The 21,611-nt window shown below is 33.9% G+C and overlaps 1 protein-coding gene and 2 long non-coding RNA genes across 3 annotated transcripts; 2 read left to right on the forward strand and 1 right to left on the reverse strand.

Annotated features, from left to right (window-relative positions):
- Positions 1-1,376: 1,376 nt before the first annotated feature.
- On the forward strand, positions 1,377-2,678 carry LOC139429659 (uncharacterized). Its single transcript, XR_011640213.1, has 2 exons — positions 1,377-2,317; positions 2,373-2,678. It is a non-coding gene; the product is annotated as an uncharacterized lncRNA (long non-coding RNA).
- A 2,824-nt stretch (positions 2,679-5,502) lies between these two features.
- Positions 5,503-16,090, reverse strand: LOC139429640 (3'-5' RNA helicase YTHDC2-like). Its single transcript, XM_071195598.1, has 9 exons — positions 14,750-16,090; positions 14,158-14,648; positions 13,926-14,099; positions 13,206-13,858; positions 7,408-7,555; positions 6,550-7,341; positions 6,338-6,489; positions 5,760-6,284; positions 5,503-5,637 (listed from the first exon to the last, which is right to left on the reverse strand). The coding sequence occupies exons 1-8, from the start codon at positions 15,867-15,869 to the stop codon at positions 6,134-6,136; spliced, it is 3,681 nt and encodes a 1,226-aa protein (XP_071051699.1). The 5' UTR covers positions 15,870-16,090; the 3' UTR covers positions 5,503-5,637; positions 5,760-6,133.
- On the forward strand, positions 9,921-10,373 carry LOC139429642 (uncharacterized). Its single transcript, XR_011640202.1, has 2 exons — positions 9,921-10,081; positions 10,299-10,373. It is a non-coding gene; the product is annotated as an uncharacterized lncRNA (long non-coding RNA).
- Positions 16,091-21,611: the final 5,521 nt, after the last annotated feature.

A 21,611-nucleotide genomic window follows, 5' to 3' on the forward strand; every position in this document is an offset into this window, starting at 1 on the left:
GGCAAAGCCTACTCCTTGTAATGGCCAAATTTTGGTAACTAATGGCATAACGTTTTGTAATGGAATAACTTATACTAACTGGAAGCAATGGAAACATCATACTACTCTCAAAAAGAGACAGTTTCATACTGTATCGATTTCCCAAGTATCAAATCTGTAGTAGTTACAGTTTAAAAGAAAAAACCTAGCGTCCCAAAAAATTTGAACATCCTGTAACGCGAAAACGGTTGATTTTCGGACCCATCTTGGTTAACACTTTTCGACTTGTTTTCTACTGTAGCACTACCCCTATAAATATTTAAACGTTGTTTTAAAACACCCTGTATAAAGAGAAAATATTGTAACTGTGATATACACTTAACCGCAAAATTAACGCACCACTCTGACTTTTAGTTTTATTTCGAGAAATATTATACAGGGTGTCAGATAAAAAACGCCCCAAGCTGTAACTCTGTCATTTACATTTCGATTTTCATGAGCGAGGTATCAAATTAAATGGTTTGATTCATGCTGCAAATAAACTTTTTCCAACGCCATCTTCAATTTCAAGCGATTATCAACTTTTGATTTTTAAATTGCTAGGTATGTTTTTCTTCACGTTATTGGATAGAGGTTTTTTTCTGAATCCATTAACGTACAATACATCAACATTAATTGTAATTGCGGCTTTACGCAATAAAACATCTTTAATCCTAGTTACAAAAACTTTAAATGTTAAATACTTATAACTACCAGGCAGACTATTAAAAAATTTTATTCCATAATATTTATAGGCGTTCCTAGATCTGGTCAGTCTCAACGCATCATGTCGGATGTCACCCCCCCTCCTAGTTTTGTAATTGTGAAAATCACCATTTTTTTTTAGTTGACAATGAAGTAACATTGTATATTTCAAACATTCAAAGATTTTTAAATTGCTAAACGAAGAGCGACAGTCTTCAGTATAGTTTAATTTGGCTATATTTCTATTGACTCAATTACGCCTTTTGTATAGGATTTGTCAGTCTTCTTTATTTAATTTTGAAATCATAGCAGCTTTTCATGAGGGGCTTGTTTTTTAAGTAAATAAGCCTCACTTCTAAAATAAAAGTAGGCATTGCATTTTAATTGTTTTACCAATTGATAAGATAACTGTCATTCGTGCAATACATAATGGAGCGTGCTAGACGAAATTTAAATCGTGATGAATGTGTAACTTGGCGTGGCTCATACAACGGTCGGTAGGGTTTTGCAGAGATTTGTAGAGACCAACAATTATGCTAGACGACGTGACCAAGGCAGGCCATGAACTATAAATGCGGTGGAGGATCAATTTTTGATGCTTCGTTTTGCCTTGTAAGTTCTGATCGTCGTAACAGAAGGCCAGTGACAGAATGTACAGAAGGCCAAATGAAAGATATTCCACATGTAACATTCGAGAAACCACATTATACGTGTTAAAGCACATATATTTTACATGATTTTGTTTATTTTTAGTTTTCGTTTATTTCCTACAATTCATTTAAGTCAAACTTATTGTTATTATCGAAATAATTCTGTTTATGTATTCTATTTTTAATATGTTTTACAAAATGTATGATAATTTTGACTTTAATTATAATAAATCGAAATATATAAACGGTGCGTTAATTTTGCGGTTAAGTGTATTTAAACGTACCTGTATATGGAAGTCGTCTGTATCAGTTGAGTGTAGACCACTCCACTTAATTAAATGAAATAATTAGTGATTCATGTTTATCACTTACATCTATTTAAGAAAAAGATGAGTAAAATGACATACTTTGGTTGCAATGTAATCCATTTTTGCCTCCTTTTTGTACTTCTGTTGCTCCATTAATTTTACATAACTAATCACAGAAAATCAAAAAGAAATTTATGAATTAAAATATGAACATTTTACTTACTCGATTTAGAAAATGTGTTATTTTACACATCTCCTTTTTTACGTTGATTATTTAAATAAATCAGTGCCATTATGTTTTGTTTTAGACATTAAAAGTAATCTTTTTTACATTTTGCGGAATTTACATCGCCTATTTACTATTGTTACTACTAAGAGCTTATAGTGAATTAAGATCAATGCCATTTTTCGATATGAGATTAAAATTTTTGACACTACTAATGTTGGTGGTTTTATCGATAAGCTTAACAATAACAGTTTTAAGATTTGGAATCGGAGTTTTGGAAGATAACTTCGTCGCCCAATTGTCCACCCATTACAACAGTTCTGTTCAATTCATGTCTTTTTACGGTTTATTAAATTTCTACGTTTACGCCATGACCTATGTTTATTCTCCAAATACTAAAACCATTCAAGGTAAACATTAAAAATCTCATTTTGTAATCGATTGATTTAAAAAAAATCGTTTTAGAATCAATTATAACTAAAGATAACCCAACCTTTTCGATGATTAATGATTCCGACGAAGATGTTATTTATGGTTCCGAAGATGAAAGTAGAAGGCCGTTGAATAGGGCAAGAAATGACGATGACAGTGATTGAATTAAAATAAGAAATGGTGCCAAGAAGGGGGCTTTTTGGTGAAGTTCTTTTTCTACTTTCGTTATTTTAGATAATATGTAGTGTTTTAAGTAAGTCGAAATGAACTGTAAACAATTATCATAATAAATAAGTGTTATTGTAATTTAAATTGGCGAAATAAACAAACGTAATTGTTTTTATGCTTTTTTTTAATGGAAGACTACAACAATCAATAGAAGATAATTAACTGTAATAATGGAAAATTTGCTCTTTTAATGCCTAACTGACTTAGAAGTTGGAAGTAAAAGACTCTAAACAAGAAAATTTGTCCCACATAAAATGCAACATGTCTGAATGTTTCTAGTTCTAATGTTAGTTCTAGTGACAGTGGTAGGTAGCGCTAGTTAACATGAGATATCACTATGTTGCATATTTTTATTGAAATAAAACTAGAACTCACAGTAGACCTAGAACTAGAATCATCCGGGTTTAGCCGTCTTGAGAGACATGCGGCTAAATCCGAATGTTTCTAGTTCTAGGTCTAGTGTTAGCTTTAGTATTGTACTAGCACTATCACTAGAACTAACACAAGACCTAGAACTAGAATCATTCGGGTTTAGCCGTCTTGAGAGACGTGCGGCTAAACCCAAATGTTTCTAGTTCTAAGTCTAGTGTTAGTTCTAGCATTACACTATCACTGGAACTAACACAAGACATAGAACTAGAATCATTCGGGTTTAGCCGTCTTGAGAGACGTGCGGCTAAACCCGAATGTTTCTAGTTCTAAGTCTAGTGTTAGTTCTAGCATTTCACTATCACTAGAACTAACACAAGACCTAGAACTAGAATCATTCGGGATTAGTCGTCTTGAGAGACATGCGGCTAAATCCGAATGTTTCTAGTTCTCGGTCTAGTGTTAGTTCTAGTATTGCACTAGCACTATTACTAGAATTAACACAAGACCAAGAATCATTCGGCTTTAGCCGTCTTGAGAGACGTGCGTCTAAAACCCGAATGTTTCTAGTCCTCGGTCTAGTGTTAGTTCTAGCATTCCACTATCACTAGAACTCACACACAAGACCTAGAACTAAAATCATTAGGGTTTAGCCGTCTTGAGAAACGTGCGGCTAAATCCGAATGTTTCTAGTTTTCGATCTAGTTTTAGTTCTAGTATTGCACTATCACTATCACTAGAACTAACACAAGACCTGGAGCTAGAATCGTTCGGGTTTAGCAGTCTTGAGAAACGTGCGACTAAACCCGAATGTTTCTAGTTCTAAGTTTAATGTTAGTTCTAGCATTCCACTATCACTAAAACTAACAAAAGACCTAGAACTAGAATCATTCGGGTTTAGCCGTCTTGACAGACGTGCGACTAAATCCGAATGTTTCTAGTTCTCGGTCTAGTGTTAGTTCTAGTATTGCACTAGCACTATCGCTAGAACTAGCACAAGACCTAGAACTAGAATCGTTCGGGTTTAGCCGTCTTGAGAGACGTGCGACTAAACCAGAATGTTGCTAGTTCTCGGTCTAGTGTTAGTTTTAGTTTTACACTAGTACTGTCACTAGAACTTACACACAAGACCTAGAACTAAAATCATTCGGGTTTAGCTGTCTTGAGAGACGTGCGGCTAAACCCGATACTTTCTAGTTCTAGGTCTAATGTTAGTTCTAGTTTTACACTATCATTAGAACTAATACAAGACCTAGAACTAGAATCATTCGGGTTTAGCCGTCTTGAGAGACGTGCGGCTAAATCCGAATGTTTTTAGTTCTGGGTGAAGTGTTAGTTCTAGTATTGCACTAGCACTATCACTAGAACTAACACAAGATCTGGAACTAGAATTATTCGGGTTTAGCCGTCTTGAGAGACGTGCGACTAAACCCGAATGTTTCTAGTTCTAAGTCTAGTGTTAGTTCTAGCATTCCACTATCACTAAAACTAACACAAGACCTATAACTAGAATCATTCGGGCATAGCCGTCTTAAGAGATGAGCGGCTAAATCCGAATGTTCCTAGTTCTCGGTCTAGTGTTAGTTCTAGTATTGCACTAGCACTATCACTAGAACTAACACAAGATCTGGAACTAGAATTATTCGGGTTTAGCCGTCTTGAGAGACGTGCGACTAAACCCGAATGTTTCTAGTTCTAAGTCTAGTGTTAGTTCTAGCATTCCACTATCACTAAAACTAACACAAGACCTATAACTAGAATCATTCGGGCATAGCCGTCTTAAGAGACGAGCGGCTAAATCCGAATGTTCCTAGTTCTCGGTCTAGTGTTAGTTCTAGTATTGCACTAGCACTATCACTAGAACTAACACAAGACCTGGAACTAGAATCATTCGGGTTTAGCCGTCTTGAGAGACGTGCGGCTAAATCCGAATGTTTCTAGTTCTCGGTCTAGTGTTAGTTCTAGTATTGCACTAGCACTATTACTAGAACTAACACAAGACCTAGAATCATTCGGGTTTAGCCGTCTTGAAAGACGTGCGGCTAAACCCGAATGTTTCTAGTTCTAGTATTTCACTATCACTAGAACTAACACAAGACCTAGAACTAGAATCATTCGGGTTTAGCCGTCTTGAGAGACGTGCGGCTCACCTTTTTCCAAGTAAAACTTTTCTTATGCAAAACTACCCAATGGCACAGTGCAAGCATATAGTAGCTTCGTAACTATGGTTACTGCATTCATATATTGCGCGTTATATGAAATTCCCAGTAGGGAATTGCAAAAATTACTGACTCAGAAAATGGTTGTTATAGTTATAGACATTATGTAACTGACGTCTGCTAACAGAAAGTGATTTAATATGAAGTTAAGTGCTTCAAATTGTTTCAAGTATGTTTCAAAGTTTTCACACACTAAAAGGTAATTGAGGAGATTAATTACTGTAATATTTGATATCTTGTGTACCTGTAAACACTTATAAAGGAAATTTTATTAAATATGATAAATTTTTTAAGTAAGAAATTAGTTTTTATCAGAAAGTATTTTTTAATCAATAAATAAACCCTAATAAAACATAAAAGTCATTTTTTAATAGTTAATTCAACAAACAACAAAAATTACCACTGATGATTATTTCTTCTTCCTCTCCATCCACCTCTCCAACGTGGTTTCTTATAACCTCCACTCCTTCTTTCAGGAAACTCTGAAAAAATCACCCAAAACAGAAAACATATTAGTTAAGCAACTGGAGTTTTAAGAAAACTTAATACTTACAAGAAAGTAATAACATTAATTAACGTTAATACTAAATTAATTCTAACTTACCTGTAACTTCTTAATAAATAAATTAATCTTCTTATTTCATAATCGGATGTGGATAATGGTGCGGAGATGATGTGGCATGATCAGGATTTAACACATTAATAAACACATTTACAATACGACATAAACTACATGCACAAAAAAAAATGCAAAAAAATTAAGTTAAAAATAATTAAACCGTAACAATTATTAAGCTAACATAGAAAAGGATAATTTATTAAAATGTTTTTTGTTAAAGGAACTGTACGAACATCGTAGATAAATAATTTTAAAAGAAATGCGATCAAAATGAGAAAATTCTAAAAGAAGTGTTTGGAAAAAAGAATATTGTTCGGATAAGATGAGGTAATAAAAAAGATTTACTTTAAAAATTATTCTTAAATATCAAGACCCCTAAACAAAATTGGACGTGCGAAAACGTTAGGTTGATCGTTACGTTCCATCATCAACGTGGCTATTTTTATGCCAATCTCCCTACTAATTTGATACCCATCCACGAAGTAATTGATCCCATTTGGAAAAAATCCCCTAAAATTATTTAAACAATAAAAAATTATCAATATATTTAATAGGAAACTCACCTGATTTGATCGTATGTAACTCCTTGTGTACTTAACCAATTAATTTTGGCAGGTGTGTTATATTGACCGTCATTAGTAGACATTAATTGGGCTAAAGCTTGAAATTCCGAAGTTCCTAGAACGTTGTATAGAAGAAAAGTCTTTTGATTTTCCTAGGTTACAAAAAAAAAAAAAATTAATTAATAAATGAAATCAAATTTAATTATATATACCAAGAAGCTCCTAAAAACCTTCCGCTCAGTTTGCGGGGCGAAATTCCAAATTCCTTGCGATAAACTAATCATGATATTGCTCAATTCCAATGGACGGATAACATAAAATATCGACGACGGACCAAAACGATATACTGGTCCTATAGTCGCTGTCATATCAATCAACACATTCGTTGGAATACCAAAACGGCGATGATCACTAAAAACACCATCTTGAGATGTGCTTGGAACGTTTGCTCCATTCCCGCTGGTATGACTCAATTCAGGCTGTTTTGAATGTGGTCCGCAACCTTGTCGTTTAGAAGAACCAGTTTTCAAACAAGGTTGGTATTGTTTCGAACTACCACTTTGATGATTATGATTATCATCAGCATCATTTGGAATTCCATTAAAATTTCTTTTAAGAACCTGCTGATTCCTTTCAACATTATCACCGAAATTAGGTTCCATATTTGGATCGAAGTCGTTCGATGATTCGCCGTTTGTGTTAAAATGCAAATATCCATTGCTTCCTGGTGGGAGTCGTGGCCTTTTTCCAAATTCAAACGGTTGAACAAGATTAAAATAAGGCTCTTCGATTACAAGAACATAATTAAAAAGTCCGAGAAGATCCGTTTCGAATTTTGTAGTTTTAGCAGATGGTTGCGTGACGTGACGTTGAATCATGTCGTTTAAAGCAAGTCGAAATTTCCACACTACATCGCCACCCAAGTTCACATTTAAAGAATCATCGATTTCCATTATTGACGATTCCGGATCAAATCGCAAAGTTGAACCAGCGGTTAAAACAATCTAATTTTTAAATAGAAAAAGTTGTTTTAGTTCTATTTGGGTGTCTAATACCAATAATTAGCTTACAGTTAATGGAGTAACAGCAGTAACTCCTTTTAAATTGCACAAATTCCCAAGTTTTGACATTTCATCAAAAACAAACCATAATCCTGATGAGTATTCCATGGTTCCTCGAAGACACGAAGTCGAATGCATTAAAACCCTCTTTTCATTTCTATCAAATAATAATTTATTAAATTATTTAATTTATTATTTAATAGGCTCACTTTCATATGAAATGTACCACCCACTAAAATTTGAACTACAACTTTGAAACTTCGGTAAAATAATGCCTTATTATCAACTAAAAAACGATGAAAGTTTCCGCCGAAAAAACTCAACTTTCAATATTTTCTTCCTAGTACTGTAAGTTAATTTGATTGTCAAACTGCCAAGTAGACGCCTTGCAATGCTCCCAATGCGACGTCGGTCGTCGATTTTGGTATCAAAGAGGTGGGTCTCTTACTCCGAAATTGGGAGAAGGATGAATCGGGACCACACTACAGTTGCTCAGATATGGGTTTTATGATCAGAAGAAGGTATTCAGAGGCGCATCTTGCTGGAAGACCCGCCCGAAGAAACAACGAACGTGAAGACCGACTCCTTAGGCGGATGGCTACCAGGGATCGATTTTAAACAACAAGGTCAATTGCTGTGGATTGGACGAGAGCTTTGAAGGGACACTTGTCGATTTCAACTGTTTACAGAAGAATTTCTTCCTTTGGGCTTCATTCATACCGTCCTTACCATCGGCTTCCATTAACACCTCCCTATAAAGCAGCCAGACTTGCATAGTGTCAAAAACGGCAAGGGTGGGTTCATCAATGGAATGACATCATCTTCAGTGATGAATCAAGGTTTTGTTTATGGATGAATGATAGTAGTAGAAGGATGCGACATCGAGGGGAAAAACGGCATTTGGAGTTCGTTCAAAGACGCCACACAGCCTTAACACCTGGGGTTATAGTTTGGGGGCTGATATGTGCTGGACGAGGGTGTTTGCCCACTACACCGTATATATACTATGAGCGTAACCGTATCGACACATGCAAAAAAATATTCTTTGTATGAATTATCATGAGACAATGTCCACTGGACCGTTCCGGCACCGACTAACGCCGTACCGTGCCATGCCCGACCCGACAGCAATTCCCAGGGAGGAATATTTTGCAGGTGCCGAAACGTTCGGTGCACGGCACGCACCGATGTGCATAGGCTGCCCAACCGCGTGGTTACGCAAACATCTGTTTTACTATTCCTTTCGCGCTAGAACACTGCAGCAGGTTCAGCAGGTTGTTAAATATGGTGGACGAAAAACTAATGAAATGTGTTCGTAAATACGAATTTTTATATAACTTTCAACATCCAAAATTGATATGGATACTCAAAGGAAAGAGAGAGCCTGGAAGGAAATTTGAAATGATGACATTCGAAAGTACTGAAAAATTTTCTTCATCATCAATTAAGTGTCTAAATAATGTCCAGTATTCTCCCTCAGCTTTTCGTTCTTTTAGAGCATCGTGAATCCAATACCGTCGTCGCTGTTTTTGCGTTACTTTAGCAAGACTGAGGACGCCATATATGGCAAGTGAGACTACTGATTTACTTTATACTGTGACTAAACGAGATCCGAACGGGGCATCTACAGTTTGCATACACGGGCATAATACGCGTGGCATACGGGCATATATATGACGCGTTCCTGTTATGGTCCTAGTATGGAACGGTGTAGTGGGCAAAGACCTTTACATGTCGTTACATCGACAACGTTCTGCAACCGGTGTTAGTACCTTTCATGAAGACGTTGCAGAATGCCACACAACAGGATAATGCAAGACCCCATACTGCTGTAGTTAAAAAGAAGGTTCCTGGAACAGGTTGGATTACAGATTTTGCCCTGGCCTGTAAGGTCATCGGAATTGTCGCCAATTGAACATGTCTGGGATATGATGGGTTGGCGACTAAGACAAGTACCCAGGCCTCCTGAGAATCTGGATGACCTTCGACACAATCTAGAGTTTGCATGGAACGAGATACCCCAGGAGAACATCGACCACTTAAGAGCGGAAATTCTTTTTATGGAAATCTTTTTTCCATAAAAAGTTGCCTGAACATCTTAAGAATGTGATAGGAAAATTTTAAGGCGAAATTCTAAGTACTTCCGTTAAAATAGCGTTTTTCCCTACTACTATACATATGAACCACGGGACTCACGCGTGATTAAAGTAACTCACGCATGATCACGTGATCAAAAAAATCGATTATTTTTATAGCAATATCTTGTTTAACCTCTTGATTCTATGAAGTTTTAATTTCAAATGATTTAAATTGTAAAAGTTATAAACCTTTAACAAGTACGTTATAGATAACAATCTACAAGTCTTCCCGGTTTTTATAACTCCGTCTCTTTACTTCTGTGGGAATAAAACGGGATTATCACTAAGAGCCACATTAAGGAACACACCTTTATTGCAAATTGTAGAGAAATAATAGGTTTAAAATAATTTTAGTTTCAACGAATTTAAATTCGATCGAAAAAATACGAAAAAAAGGAAAAGTTATAAATGGACGGATAACGACTTGGAGCGTAATAATATAATTTTTAATGGCCAAGTAGATGAAAATGATAACGATATAAGTGCTTTGGAGTTATTTTCACTTTTCTTTGATGATGAAATACTGGATCTAATAGTAATCGAAAGTAATGGTTATGCAAATCAGAAGAATCACCACCTAAGAATAGAGAAAACAGAAATAAAAGCATTTATACGTGTACTATTACTCAGTGGATACATGCAAGTACCAAGAAGGAGAATGTACTGGGAGTATGAAAGAGACAAAATGTCAAAATGTGTTGTTGTCTAAAGCAATAAGTCGAAATAATTTTGAATATATTATGTCCCATTTTCATCTTGCAGATACTACTAAAATAGAAGCAAGAGACAAATTCGCAAAGGTGAGGCCTTTATTCCAACATCTGAATAAAAATTTTTTAGAAAATAGTATATGCATTGCATTGATGAAGCCATGGTACCATACTTTGAAGTTGAGAGACACAGGCACCATTCGTGAAAACAGTATACCAGCTAATCCTCTGATGGATTCTAAAAAAATTAAGAAAGAGCCAAGGGGATGCTACGATTATAAAAATGTTGATGTCCAAAATATAATTGTTGTAAAATGGCATGACAATAGTATTGTCACTTTATGTTTAAATTCAGCAGGGGTGAATCCAATTCATTCTGCAAAAAGATTTTCTCGAAAAGAAAAGAAAATTATTCGGGTAACATTTAGTCAATTTATACAACGCCAATATGGGAGGTGTCGACAGATATGATCAAAATTTGAGCCTTTATCGTATATACCGTATTTTCTCGAATCTTATCCGCACTCGAATCTAATCCGCACCCCGATTTTAAAAATGCATAGTGGTAAAAAAATTTAGTTTGCGAATGTAATCCGCATCTTTCTTTGAGCAATTCGACAACACCAAAACGATGCGATGCTTGTTGTTAACCATAAATATAATTTTTTCCGTTGACTGACGCTGATGCACCTAAAGAAACCTTGCTTACGACGAGTTTTTATTAGACTAGACTTTAAATTTACCAAGCCAGAAAAAATTAGAAAATAAATATAATTTTAAAAATAAATAGTAATGCCTAGCACGAATTCCGTTCATATACTGCCCTAGTAGTAGCTCGAACGTGGTGTGTGCTTAATTAATAATTATACATATAATAGGGTAATTATAAAAAAATGTAGCAAAAATCTAAAAGGTTCTTCTATACAGCAAAGTTTAAAGAGATGTTATTAAGTTAGCGTTAAGGAAATCGAAAAGCTGGTACAATTTTTGCTGATAACGAGAGTAACGTTGCAGCTGTTGCGGAAAGACCAGGTAGCTATTGGAGACTGTGAGGCATCGTGCAAAAAATTTACCGGGCCAAAGAAGAGACGATTTCATGAAATTGACGAGGCAGTTTTCTAGTTCTCTCAAGAAAAACGAAAAGAGGGACTAAAGAATTTTTAATACTAGCTCCCAAAAGCGCCTAATGATTTTCAAGAAAATTTCAATTTGTCTCAAACTGTAAATGTCAACAAAATGGTAGTATATCTGGATATGCCACCCAACTACACACTGGAAAGAAGAGGTGTGTGGGAAATTTCTTTATAAACGAATGGTTGCGAAAAATTGCGCATCACATTGATGCTAGCAGTAACAAGTGATAGGGAAAAATTGCTGACATTACTACTATTGAGAAAAAAACCATTCTGAAATCTGAAAGACTTCCCGAATGAGGTCCTAGTTAGGGCACAACAAAAAGGATGGATAATTGAAAAGCTGATGATGGAATGATTAAGACAAGTATGGAGTCGTAGACCAGGAAGATTATTAAATAAGGATATTAATTAATCATAGATGATTGCCCTTGGTTTAGACTTCTTGTCACAATAATAATACCTGGTGGAATAACATCCATACTACAACCTGTGTATGTATATGTATATTAACAAACTCGAGAATTAACAAAACCGGGAGCAATTAAAGGAGCTTCTGAACTTGTTCAGTGAGTGTAGGCGACATGGAAAACGATCCCTGAAAACAATATTATAACATCATTTAAGAAGTTTTGTATAATCCGAAGATGACGTAATATGGGAAGAAAATGATACATAAAAATGTAAATATCGTTCTAAAACCGTTAATAAAGTGTTATTGTTATAATGTGATTTTATTTTACTATTTTCCAAATTGCAACTATACGACTGCGAATCTAATCCGCACCCGATTGTAATCCGCATTTGATTTTAGAGCACATAAAATTTGTAAAAAAGGTGCGGATTACATTCGAGAAAATACGGTATGTCAGAGAGAAAAAACAGTATTTTCCTCTTATAGCGCATTGTATTGACATGTCAGTCCACAACGCCTGGCAACTACATAGGAGAAGTGATGGAACACTTGATCAGCTAAAATTTAGAAGAAGAATTGCCACCACACTGCTATTGCAGAATAAAAAACAAACGACTTCAAGAGGACATATGTCACATAATGAAGATGTATATTCGTTTTGATCACAGGGACCACTACGTCATACCTCAAGATAAGCAGAACTATACTATATATAATACGGCTTGAATTTTGTATTTTTCAAAATACATTTTTAATTTGTTTTACAAAATTTGTTTATTTATAGCTTAAACACTAACCTCTCAGAACATCTACTCATAAACAACCACCAAATTTGTATGGGCATATCTGGGTTAAGAGGTTTTACTGTATATCAATATTTTCTTAAAAAGTTTTAACATTATATTAAAACACCTGTATTTTTTAAATGCTTATTTTTTTTTTAACTTTTTTTTGGTTCACATAGAAGATGTTGGGAACAATTTAAAAGCATTCGCAAGTAATTCTAACCACTCTAGCGAATACTAGAATGTTTGAAACGGAACCGCTCACTCCGTAAGTTCCCCTATCTGATCACTATTTGCCGTTCGCCTATAAAAGTTTTAGAATATGTGAATACATATTTTTATAAAACAAAGCATCACTAAATAGTAGTGGGTATCAAACTTATTTTATCGCGTCTAAATGTACTTCCCCCTTAATAGAGAGCATGGGTAGAGTTAATGCATGCATAGCCATGCGTGGAGATGCAACCTACTACTAGCTTTTTCTTGAAAAATGTTAATTTTTGTTTTTTTCAACTAAACTTTCATCGTTTCTTAGTTGATAAAAAAGCATTATTTTACCGAAATTTCAAAATTGTAGCCTAATTCTTAATGGGTGATGTATTTCATGTGAAAGTGAGTGTATATACCTTGAAACCACTTTATTGTGATGCGAAAACACAACATTCGGATATAACCCCGCACATAGCGCTGCTTTAACAATTGGCCAACTTCTATTAAATTGTACTAAATTCCTAATGCCACTGGAAACCGGCACCAAACCAGACTGCCTTAACAAGCTAACCAAATGGCATCTCGTCGCCGAAATCATATCCATACAACTCGGACTAACGTAATATTCGCGATAAAACTTCCTTTCCGTCTTAGTTAATTTCGCTTCCTGCCATTTTTGGTACACCATTAACAGGGCCATATGATCGCTGAACGTCCCGCAAGTTAACGATTTCTTTCGTTTCAGAGCTTCGACTTTTTCGGAACCTTTCGTTGGTAAAACGAAAGGATCTTTATGGGTCAAAGTAGCAACGACGGTTAAAACGGGATCGAGACATTTAAAAATTACCGAATAGATTAGCATTTTACCCAAATGGGGTTCGATACAGAGACGAAGTAAATGAGAACCAAGAACGGTTAGGCTTTCGTTAGAATCGAGAGCTCCAAGCGAAACTAAATCGTTTATCGCATTCACTATAACGTGAGTGTTTGGGGCTTCGAGGGCTTTTGAAAGAAAATCGGCTATTTTCATCCCGTGTGGGGCGAGTTGTTTGGTTTGGAGGCAAAGTTCCTTAAAATGTCAAAAAAATTAGATTAAGGAAAATCGGTTTGATTAAAAATTATAAAAAAAGGCTTACATGTAAAGGTACCGTGAGTATTTCCGGTATGGTATTTATTAAAAGCGACTCATAACGCGTCCTAGAAAATATATGATAACATTTTCCTGGAGCGCATCTTCCAGCTCTCCCGGCTCTTTGTTTTAAAGAAGCAATACTAATCCATGTAGTTTCCAAAGTAGATGTTCCATTCAACTTAAACCCCAAAAGAAAATAAATCAAGAAAAACTTATTTAATCAAAATTTTTCTCACCGAATCGTACGATTTCTGTTTAACCTTCCCAGTATCAATAACATGGGCAATATCATCAATGGTAATACTCGTTTCAGCAACATTCGTTGATAAAATCACTTTGCGTTGTTGCGATCGCTTGAAAACGTCGTGTTGCGCATTAACCATCATGCTTCCGTGTAATACGCAAATTTTGAGAAACTTTCCAACAGGAGATGCAGATAAAGCTTCAAGTTGAAGCATGATATCTTCGTAACCCGGAAGGAATACGAGAACCCCCATATTGTTTTTAATCTCAGTTTGATGGATATGTGTGATGATCGCAACGATTAAATCGTGGTCGATTATGTCTTCAAGAATCGTTTGATTGTACAGACTTAAAACGTCATTGTGAACTTGTCTCTTCATGTATTCGAAATATCGAATCAGGGTTACTACGCCGTTATGGCAGTTTTGTTCAGCCATATCGATTGCTGTGCAATTTTGTTGTGATTTTAATGATACATCAGCACCTAAACAATTTTTTTTTTAATATTCTTGTATATATAATTAATAATCAGTCTTTCTCACGGAAGTGAGAGTATAAATAAATAATATAAAAATAATTTTTTACCTAAATTTAGTAATTTTTCAACAAATTCAATATGACCATTAGCCGCTGCTGCCATCAAAAGCGTGTATCCTGCACCACTGTGCTGATGATTAACAGAAACTTCTTCGGATAAAATAAGATGTAAGACTTGAATGAAATTTTCTTCGTTAGGAATTGAAATGTAATGCAATAAAGCTTCATCCATTTCTCTTAATACATCTTGATCGACTACTACAACTTCATTAATTTTATTACTTTCGGCTATTTCATTGTTTTGTTTGCTATTTTTTTTCTGAATCAATTTCATCTGTTCAGACTCATAATTTAATTCAAGTAATATATTTTCGAGGAAGTAATGTTGTATGGGATATGTTCTTCCTTTGACTTCAACTTTAGCGACGTTCCCAAAGTAATTCTCGAATAATTCCACGTCCAACGTAGCCGACATTAATATTAAACGCAAATTCGGGAATTGTTTTATACATTCTCGAAGACTGATCAAAACGAAATCGGTAAATTTATCTCTTTCGTGGATTTCGTCGATTATTATGTAAGATACATTCTTCAAAACGGCGAATCCGCTCATTAATGTACGCAATAAAACGCCGGTTGTACAATAAATTAGTGAAGTTGTGGGTCCTAAGCAACAATCTAATTTTATTTGGTAACCACAAGTTTCGCCAACTCGTTCCCCTCTTTCAATTGAAACCCTTTCAGCTACAGCAACGGTGGAAATTCTACTTGGTTGCGTGCAAATAATTCTACAAGGTTTATTAAGTGAATTTGAGTATTCCAAGAGGTATTGAGGAATCTGGGTGGTTTTTCCCGAACCGGTTTCTCCGGAAATAATCGTAACGGAATTCCTTTCAATCGTTTCCAAAATAAAATTTCTCATTTCAAAAACGGGAAGATTACTTCTAAAATCAGCAAATTCATACGAACTCGGGCCATTGACAAAAGGGGGATCCCCAAAGCATAAATTACCCTCGCTTCCATTCGTAATAACAACCTGATGAAGGTCGTTAAACGTAGCAGTGGGCCCGTTACAGTTATTCATCACGAAATGCTTCAATTTACTCTTAGCGTCGTTACCAATTTTAAATTCAAATGTACCTTGATTTGAAGTTACGTTTTTAAACATTGTTAAGGTTCGATTCGGCTCTTTTCCTTTCGATTTTGATTTCAAACCCAAACGGCGGCACTTTTCGTGGATGTATTTCCGCTCAACGTTATTCAAATTCGGTTTGAATGTGAACTCGGTGACTCCGGGATCTGCACAGAAATCTCTGAAAATTATGTCGATTCCAATGCGAAAATCCTCGGTGTGCTCGTTCTGCAAGGACTGTCTGTTTATTTTATAGCCACGCACAAAATAAATCTAATAAACTTAAAAGTAAAGTTATTTTTACTTAACTTGTAGAGATTACAACATATATTTTCGGATGAAATACCCTAGTTTCTTAAGTTTTCGATGCATAGCACTACCTAGATAGACTGTATCAATAGACTGTCTGTCAAGTGATACAAAAACCTACAACGACTGAAATGTCTTTATTTACCGTCTGTCTACTGGCGTGGATCTAAATGTTAGCGGTTTTCTTTCAATGGACCCTTCAATCCGTAATTTACAACTCGACATTTAGCGAATTCGCACTAGTTTAAATGTTAATTAACATAACTGAACATCCAATTTCTATACAAAATTCTGAAGTAAATCCAATCTAACCTAATCCTGACCTAATCCAACCCGGAATTTACACCTACCACCTGCATCAAACCCAACCGGTACCCAACCCGACAATTCGGAAATTCACACCAGTTTAAATGTTAATTAAACTAACTCAAAATCTGATTTCGAATATAGTAAGTAAAAATTAAATCATTGTCTCAAATTTAATGAAAGAATTAACAACTTGTTAATATTAATTTAATAATATTTATAACGCATATTTTCGGATATAATACAACGACTAAAAGTCTTTATTTACCATACACCTGTTCGTGTGGACGGTTTTTTTTTGTCAACAAAACCAACCTAACCTGAAATTTATAACCCAAGGTTATTTCACCCGAAAATATATTAATTTTTTCAAAATTTATGTGTAACGGTGTTGCTTTGAAAATATATGGTTAGCATGGTTGATGAAGTCACAAAACGTGACGTCACATCAAAACTTTAAAGTGATTTTTTTACTTTTCCGCACTTTTTCTTTGTTTTGCCTTCAATTAAAAAGAATCGATTTTTATGCGACCGAGCGATTCTTGAAAAATGCCCATATTTTTATTCAAAGATAAATACGTCTAATTGATACGAATGTTAACACAGAATGAATTGTATATAAAATAAATACATATTTGTTATCTTGGAAACAAATAAAAATATATAATTTTCATAAGCAATAGACCCTAATGATTGAATTGAATAGATTGAACTCGTTCATCAATGCCGGCAATATTGACAGTAACGTCACAATGAACAACTGAATTAAAAAATACTAAAATGAAGTATATAAAACCCAAAACTACTCACAAATTTTCGATATAAGAAGAGAATTTTTAATAAGTTGTAAACATCTCCGCGGGGTAAACTTAACCTAAACTTAACACAAACACTAAACATCGGTGAGGTGACTGAATTGGAAGGCCAAGCGTCTGCGGTTTATATAGGGGTAGGATTGACGATGTAATACAGGGGCGTGGCTTAGAAATTAACATTGTTCTTTGTATGCTAAAACGTACACTTTTATAGCAGCGAAAATACTAGAATAAATTGTTGAAAAACTTGAATAATGTTCGATTAAGTGTAAAATTAGGTTCTATCATTATTTTACATTGAAAGTTGTTAATTACAACTTTGATACGAGATTTTGTATTGAAGTATCGATACGGGTCGTGTTAACAGTTTCTACATCCGCCCAAGGTTCGTAAAGCGCATTGTACAATACGCTTTACGGACCTTGCATCCGCCATGCTGTCGCCAGACAAACCGGAAACCCGCCCTCAGAAACTTCGAGTTGTTCTCATAAAAGGAAATAAAACCTACCCATATTTTCTATAAACTGCAAGAAATTATCAAAGTATTAATTCTGCCTCTTAATGTAAAGAACTACACTTATTATCTTTCTATAAAATATTACTATGAAATTTTAATAGTTATATTTAATTTTAATATCTGCGATGAATAAATGTGTTTATTCAAAATTGTAATAAATTGTTGACATTGATTTGTTGACATTTGTTGCATTGTTTATTCTTACTTTTACTTTCGTTTTAAACTAGGAGGATTGAATACAAAACTTAGATTTAGAATAAGAAATATCATTAAAAAATATCACTGGATATTTTTGGCGGTAAATTTAAATTCACGTTATTATTACATAAAACGAAATGTTCTACTTATTATTAACATTTATTTAGCATTTCGTCTATTTTAAACATACAAGTTAGGAGTGCGGGAAGTTACCCCCAATTTTTTGATTTTTAAATTTTTTATTGTTGTCCTAGATTGTTCTAGAGATGTTCTACATTGTTCCAAAGCGGCAAATTGAAAAAATAAAACTCCACGAGAAAACCGAAAAAACAGGTTTTTTGACTAGCCCCCCATTTTTGGAAAAGTGAAATTTTCTTTGTTGTTCTGGGTTGTTCTAGTTGTTCTAGTTATTGTTCTAGAAAATCAAAATTGTGGGATACAGCATTACGAAGTTATAACTAAAAATAGGTTTGGCCGCTGAAATGTCTGGTTGATTGCTGTGACCATAGCTTTTCTATCAATTCCATATTACAAATATGTACCTATTATAGCTAACGCAATCTGGAACAGCTATTATTTTCACTAGAACAACTCTCTAAAGGGCACTTTACTCTTTGAAAATTAAAGTTTTTCGAAGTTTTAATAAGAATTAAAAAACATAGAACAATCAGAAATAACTCAAACTTTGCCGATTCAAATTGTTCTAGATGTGTTTTGCGTTCAACACGAACATTAATTTTGCAAAATCACATATTTTTTGTTGCTCTAAATTGTTCTTGTTGTACTAGGTACTTAAAATGTTTATTTAATCACTGCGGTTTTAGTTCTTTTGAAGTTTCATGTAATAATAGTTTTAAAATACTAAAAAAATATAGAATAATCTGACCATCATAATTATCTAAAAATCACAAGTTTCACCTTTCTCTTTAAACTTATAATAGTAAAACAAAAGATGCGATTTAAAGTGTATTTATTTTGTATAAACTAATAAATTAATAAATAAACTAAACTAAGAAATAAAACAATAACTATTCGATCAGTATTACTATATTAGTACAATAATTTATTTTAAGGTAAACTATAACTAAATAAACTAAATTATGTAAATAAACTAATATCATGGAATAATACGGTTACATCACTTTGCTCAATTATAAACATATATGCACATTTAAGCATTTATTTCAGTAGCTTTTTCAACTTGTACGGATTCTTTTCGTAAGTCTTTAAATAATTTCCAATTGGCATTGTTGGGCACAAATGCCAGGTAGTGTCCTACATCAGTCAAAGTTTGAGTACCTTCGTAACTGATGATACCTGCGGGGATATAGAATTTGTTGTGGAGTTACAAATTGCGTACGTAATCACTCAATTTTGTTTTATTGTTCTCTCCATTTGTTGTTTCTATAAACAGACCACATTTTTTTGCAATTGTTGCTTAGGGTTTGCATGTAGTTTTCTATTACTTGGTTTAGCTATGCATAGCCTAATATTGTTACGATGTCAATGTCGATTGGTAAAATTATGTTTTTATGGAAAGTAACGTTTAAACCATTATTGCAGTTTTTAGTGCTACAATAACTAAATTCTTCTTTAAATCGTTGTGTGCAAAGAAACGTAATATTTGACACAACATTCACTATTATCAGGCCAGCAATATTCTGGTTTCCAAAATAATTTATGCCTGTTAATAGTTCAGCTCTTTTTTTATATGTTGCTTTACTAGAACCGGTTTTTAAAAATAATTTTAGGAAACTAAAGCAATATGTGCAAACATTCTCAACATGATTTCTAAATGAATAGCTAGTATCATCAGCTACGAAGGTACTCACTCTTTGAGTGATGTAGGATACTACACGGCATTTGTGCCCAACAATTAGTTATTATTTAATGATTTAAGAAAAAAATCCATACAGGTTGAAGAAGCAACAGAAATAAATGCACAAATGTGCATATATGTGTGTAAATGAGTTCCGTGATATTAGTCCATTTAGATGATTTAATTTATTTACTTATACTTTACTTTAGAATAATTTTTTGTACAGTTTTTGTGAAAGAATAGGTATTGTTTTGTTAGTTTATTTATTAATTTATTACTTAGTTTTACAAAATAAAATACACTTTAAATCGCATCTTATGTTTTATTATTATAAGTTTAAATAGAAAGGTGATTTTTAGAAAATTAGATGGTCAGATTATTCCATATTTTTTAATTTTTTAAAACTATTATTATATTAACGGTTGGGTTCACTGATTCAACAAAACCTGTCCGATATCACAACAACTAATAAAATTTAAGGTTTTTCTAGTGAAAATAACAGCTGTTCTGAATTGTTTTAATTGTTGTAAGTAGTAATTTTTAATATGAAACTTTAAAAGAACTAAAACCGCAGTGATTAAATAAACATTTTAAGTACCTAGAACAACAAGAACAATTTAGAGTAACAAAAAATATGTGATTTTGCAAAATTAATGTCCGTGTTAAACGCAAAACACATCTAGAACAATTTGAATCGGCAAAGTTTGAATTATTTTAGATTGCTCTATGTTTTTTAATTCTTATTGTGTAATATATAACCGCTGTCACAAGAATTACTGACTGAAACTTCCAAAAATTTTAATTTTCAAAGAGTAAAGTGCCCTTTAGAGAGTTGTTCTAGTGAAAATAATAGCTGTTCCAGATTGCGTTAGCTATAATAAGTATATATTTGTTATATGGAACTGATAATAGAAAAACTATGGTCACAGCAATCAACTAGACATTTGGGCGGCCAAACCTATTTTTAATTATAACTTCGTAATGCTGTATCCCCTAATTTTGATTTTCTAGAACAATAGCTAGAACAACCCAGAACAACAAAGAAAATTTGATTTTTCCAAAGATGGGGGGCTAGTAAAAAAACCCGTTTTTTCGGTTTTCTCGCGGAGTTTTTATTTTTTCGATTTGCCGATTTGGTACAATGTAGAACAACTCTAGAACAATCTACAACAATAAAATATTTAAAAATCAAAAAATAGGGGGCTAACTTCCCGCACTCACAAGTTAGCATGTATGGTTTAAATATATTTAATATAACACACATAACTTCATAATTACTAACATTCGCCATATTGAGTGCCAACATAATTCACTAAAAAAAAACATTAACAAATAACTGTAAAAGATTCGATTTATGCCAACGAGAATTTCAAACAAAAGGGAAGCTTTGTGGTGCGAAATTTCAAAATCTACACCGCGTATGCAGGCTGTTTCTGTAAGTGTTTGGATATTTTTAATCACAAATACTACGTGACTAAAAGTTATGACGAATCATTTAAAAATTTCTGGTCTAAACCCATAAATGGCTAAGATATATATATGCCTTCGCAATTTTTAAACATTTTCTTAAATATTTTTGACATGGTTTGTCGTATTAAACTTATGTTCTCGTTGTCATTACATCACATTAATAAATTACGTTAAGACTTACTACAACCAATGCACACCGATAAAAATCACGAACACTACTATCCGTGCTGAAAGTCAAGGCCTCTCACTTTAGACATCGATATCTTCGCAACCGCTTGATGAAAAAGATTGCGGTAAAGTTTGTTGTAATTACTAAACATTTCTACGTACCATTGAATGTGAAT

The sequence above is a fragment of the Onthophagus taurus genome, chromosome 4, assembly GCF_036711975.1.
Source record: "Onthophagus taurus isolate NC chromosome 4, IU_Otau_3.0, whole genome shotgun sequence".
Lineage (NCBI taxonomy): Eukaryota > Metazoa > Arthropoda > Insecta > Coleoptera > Scarabaeidae > Onthophagus > Onthophagus taurus.

Bases quoted from the DNA above. Each gene is read 5' to 3' on its own strand.
- LOC139429640 (XM_071195598.1), bottom strand. From the start codon at position 15,869: ATGTTTAAAAACGTAACTTCAAATCAAGGTACATTTGAATTTAAAATT. The intron at 14,100-14,157 runs GTGAGAAAAATT...TTGGGGTTTAAG, and splicing joins AACAGAAATCGTACGATTCG to TTGAATGGAACATCTACTTT. The intron at 7,342-7,407 runs GTAAGCTAATTA...TTTAAAAATTAG, and splicing joins CTGCTGTTACTCCATTAACT to ATTGTTTTAACCGCTGGTTC.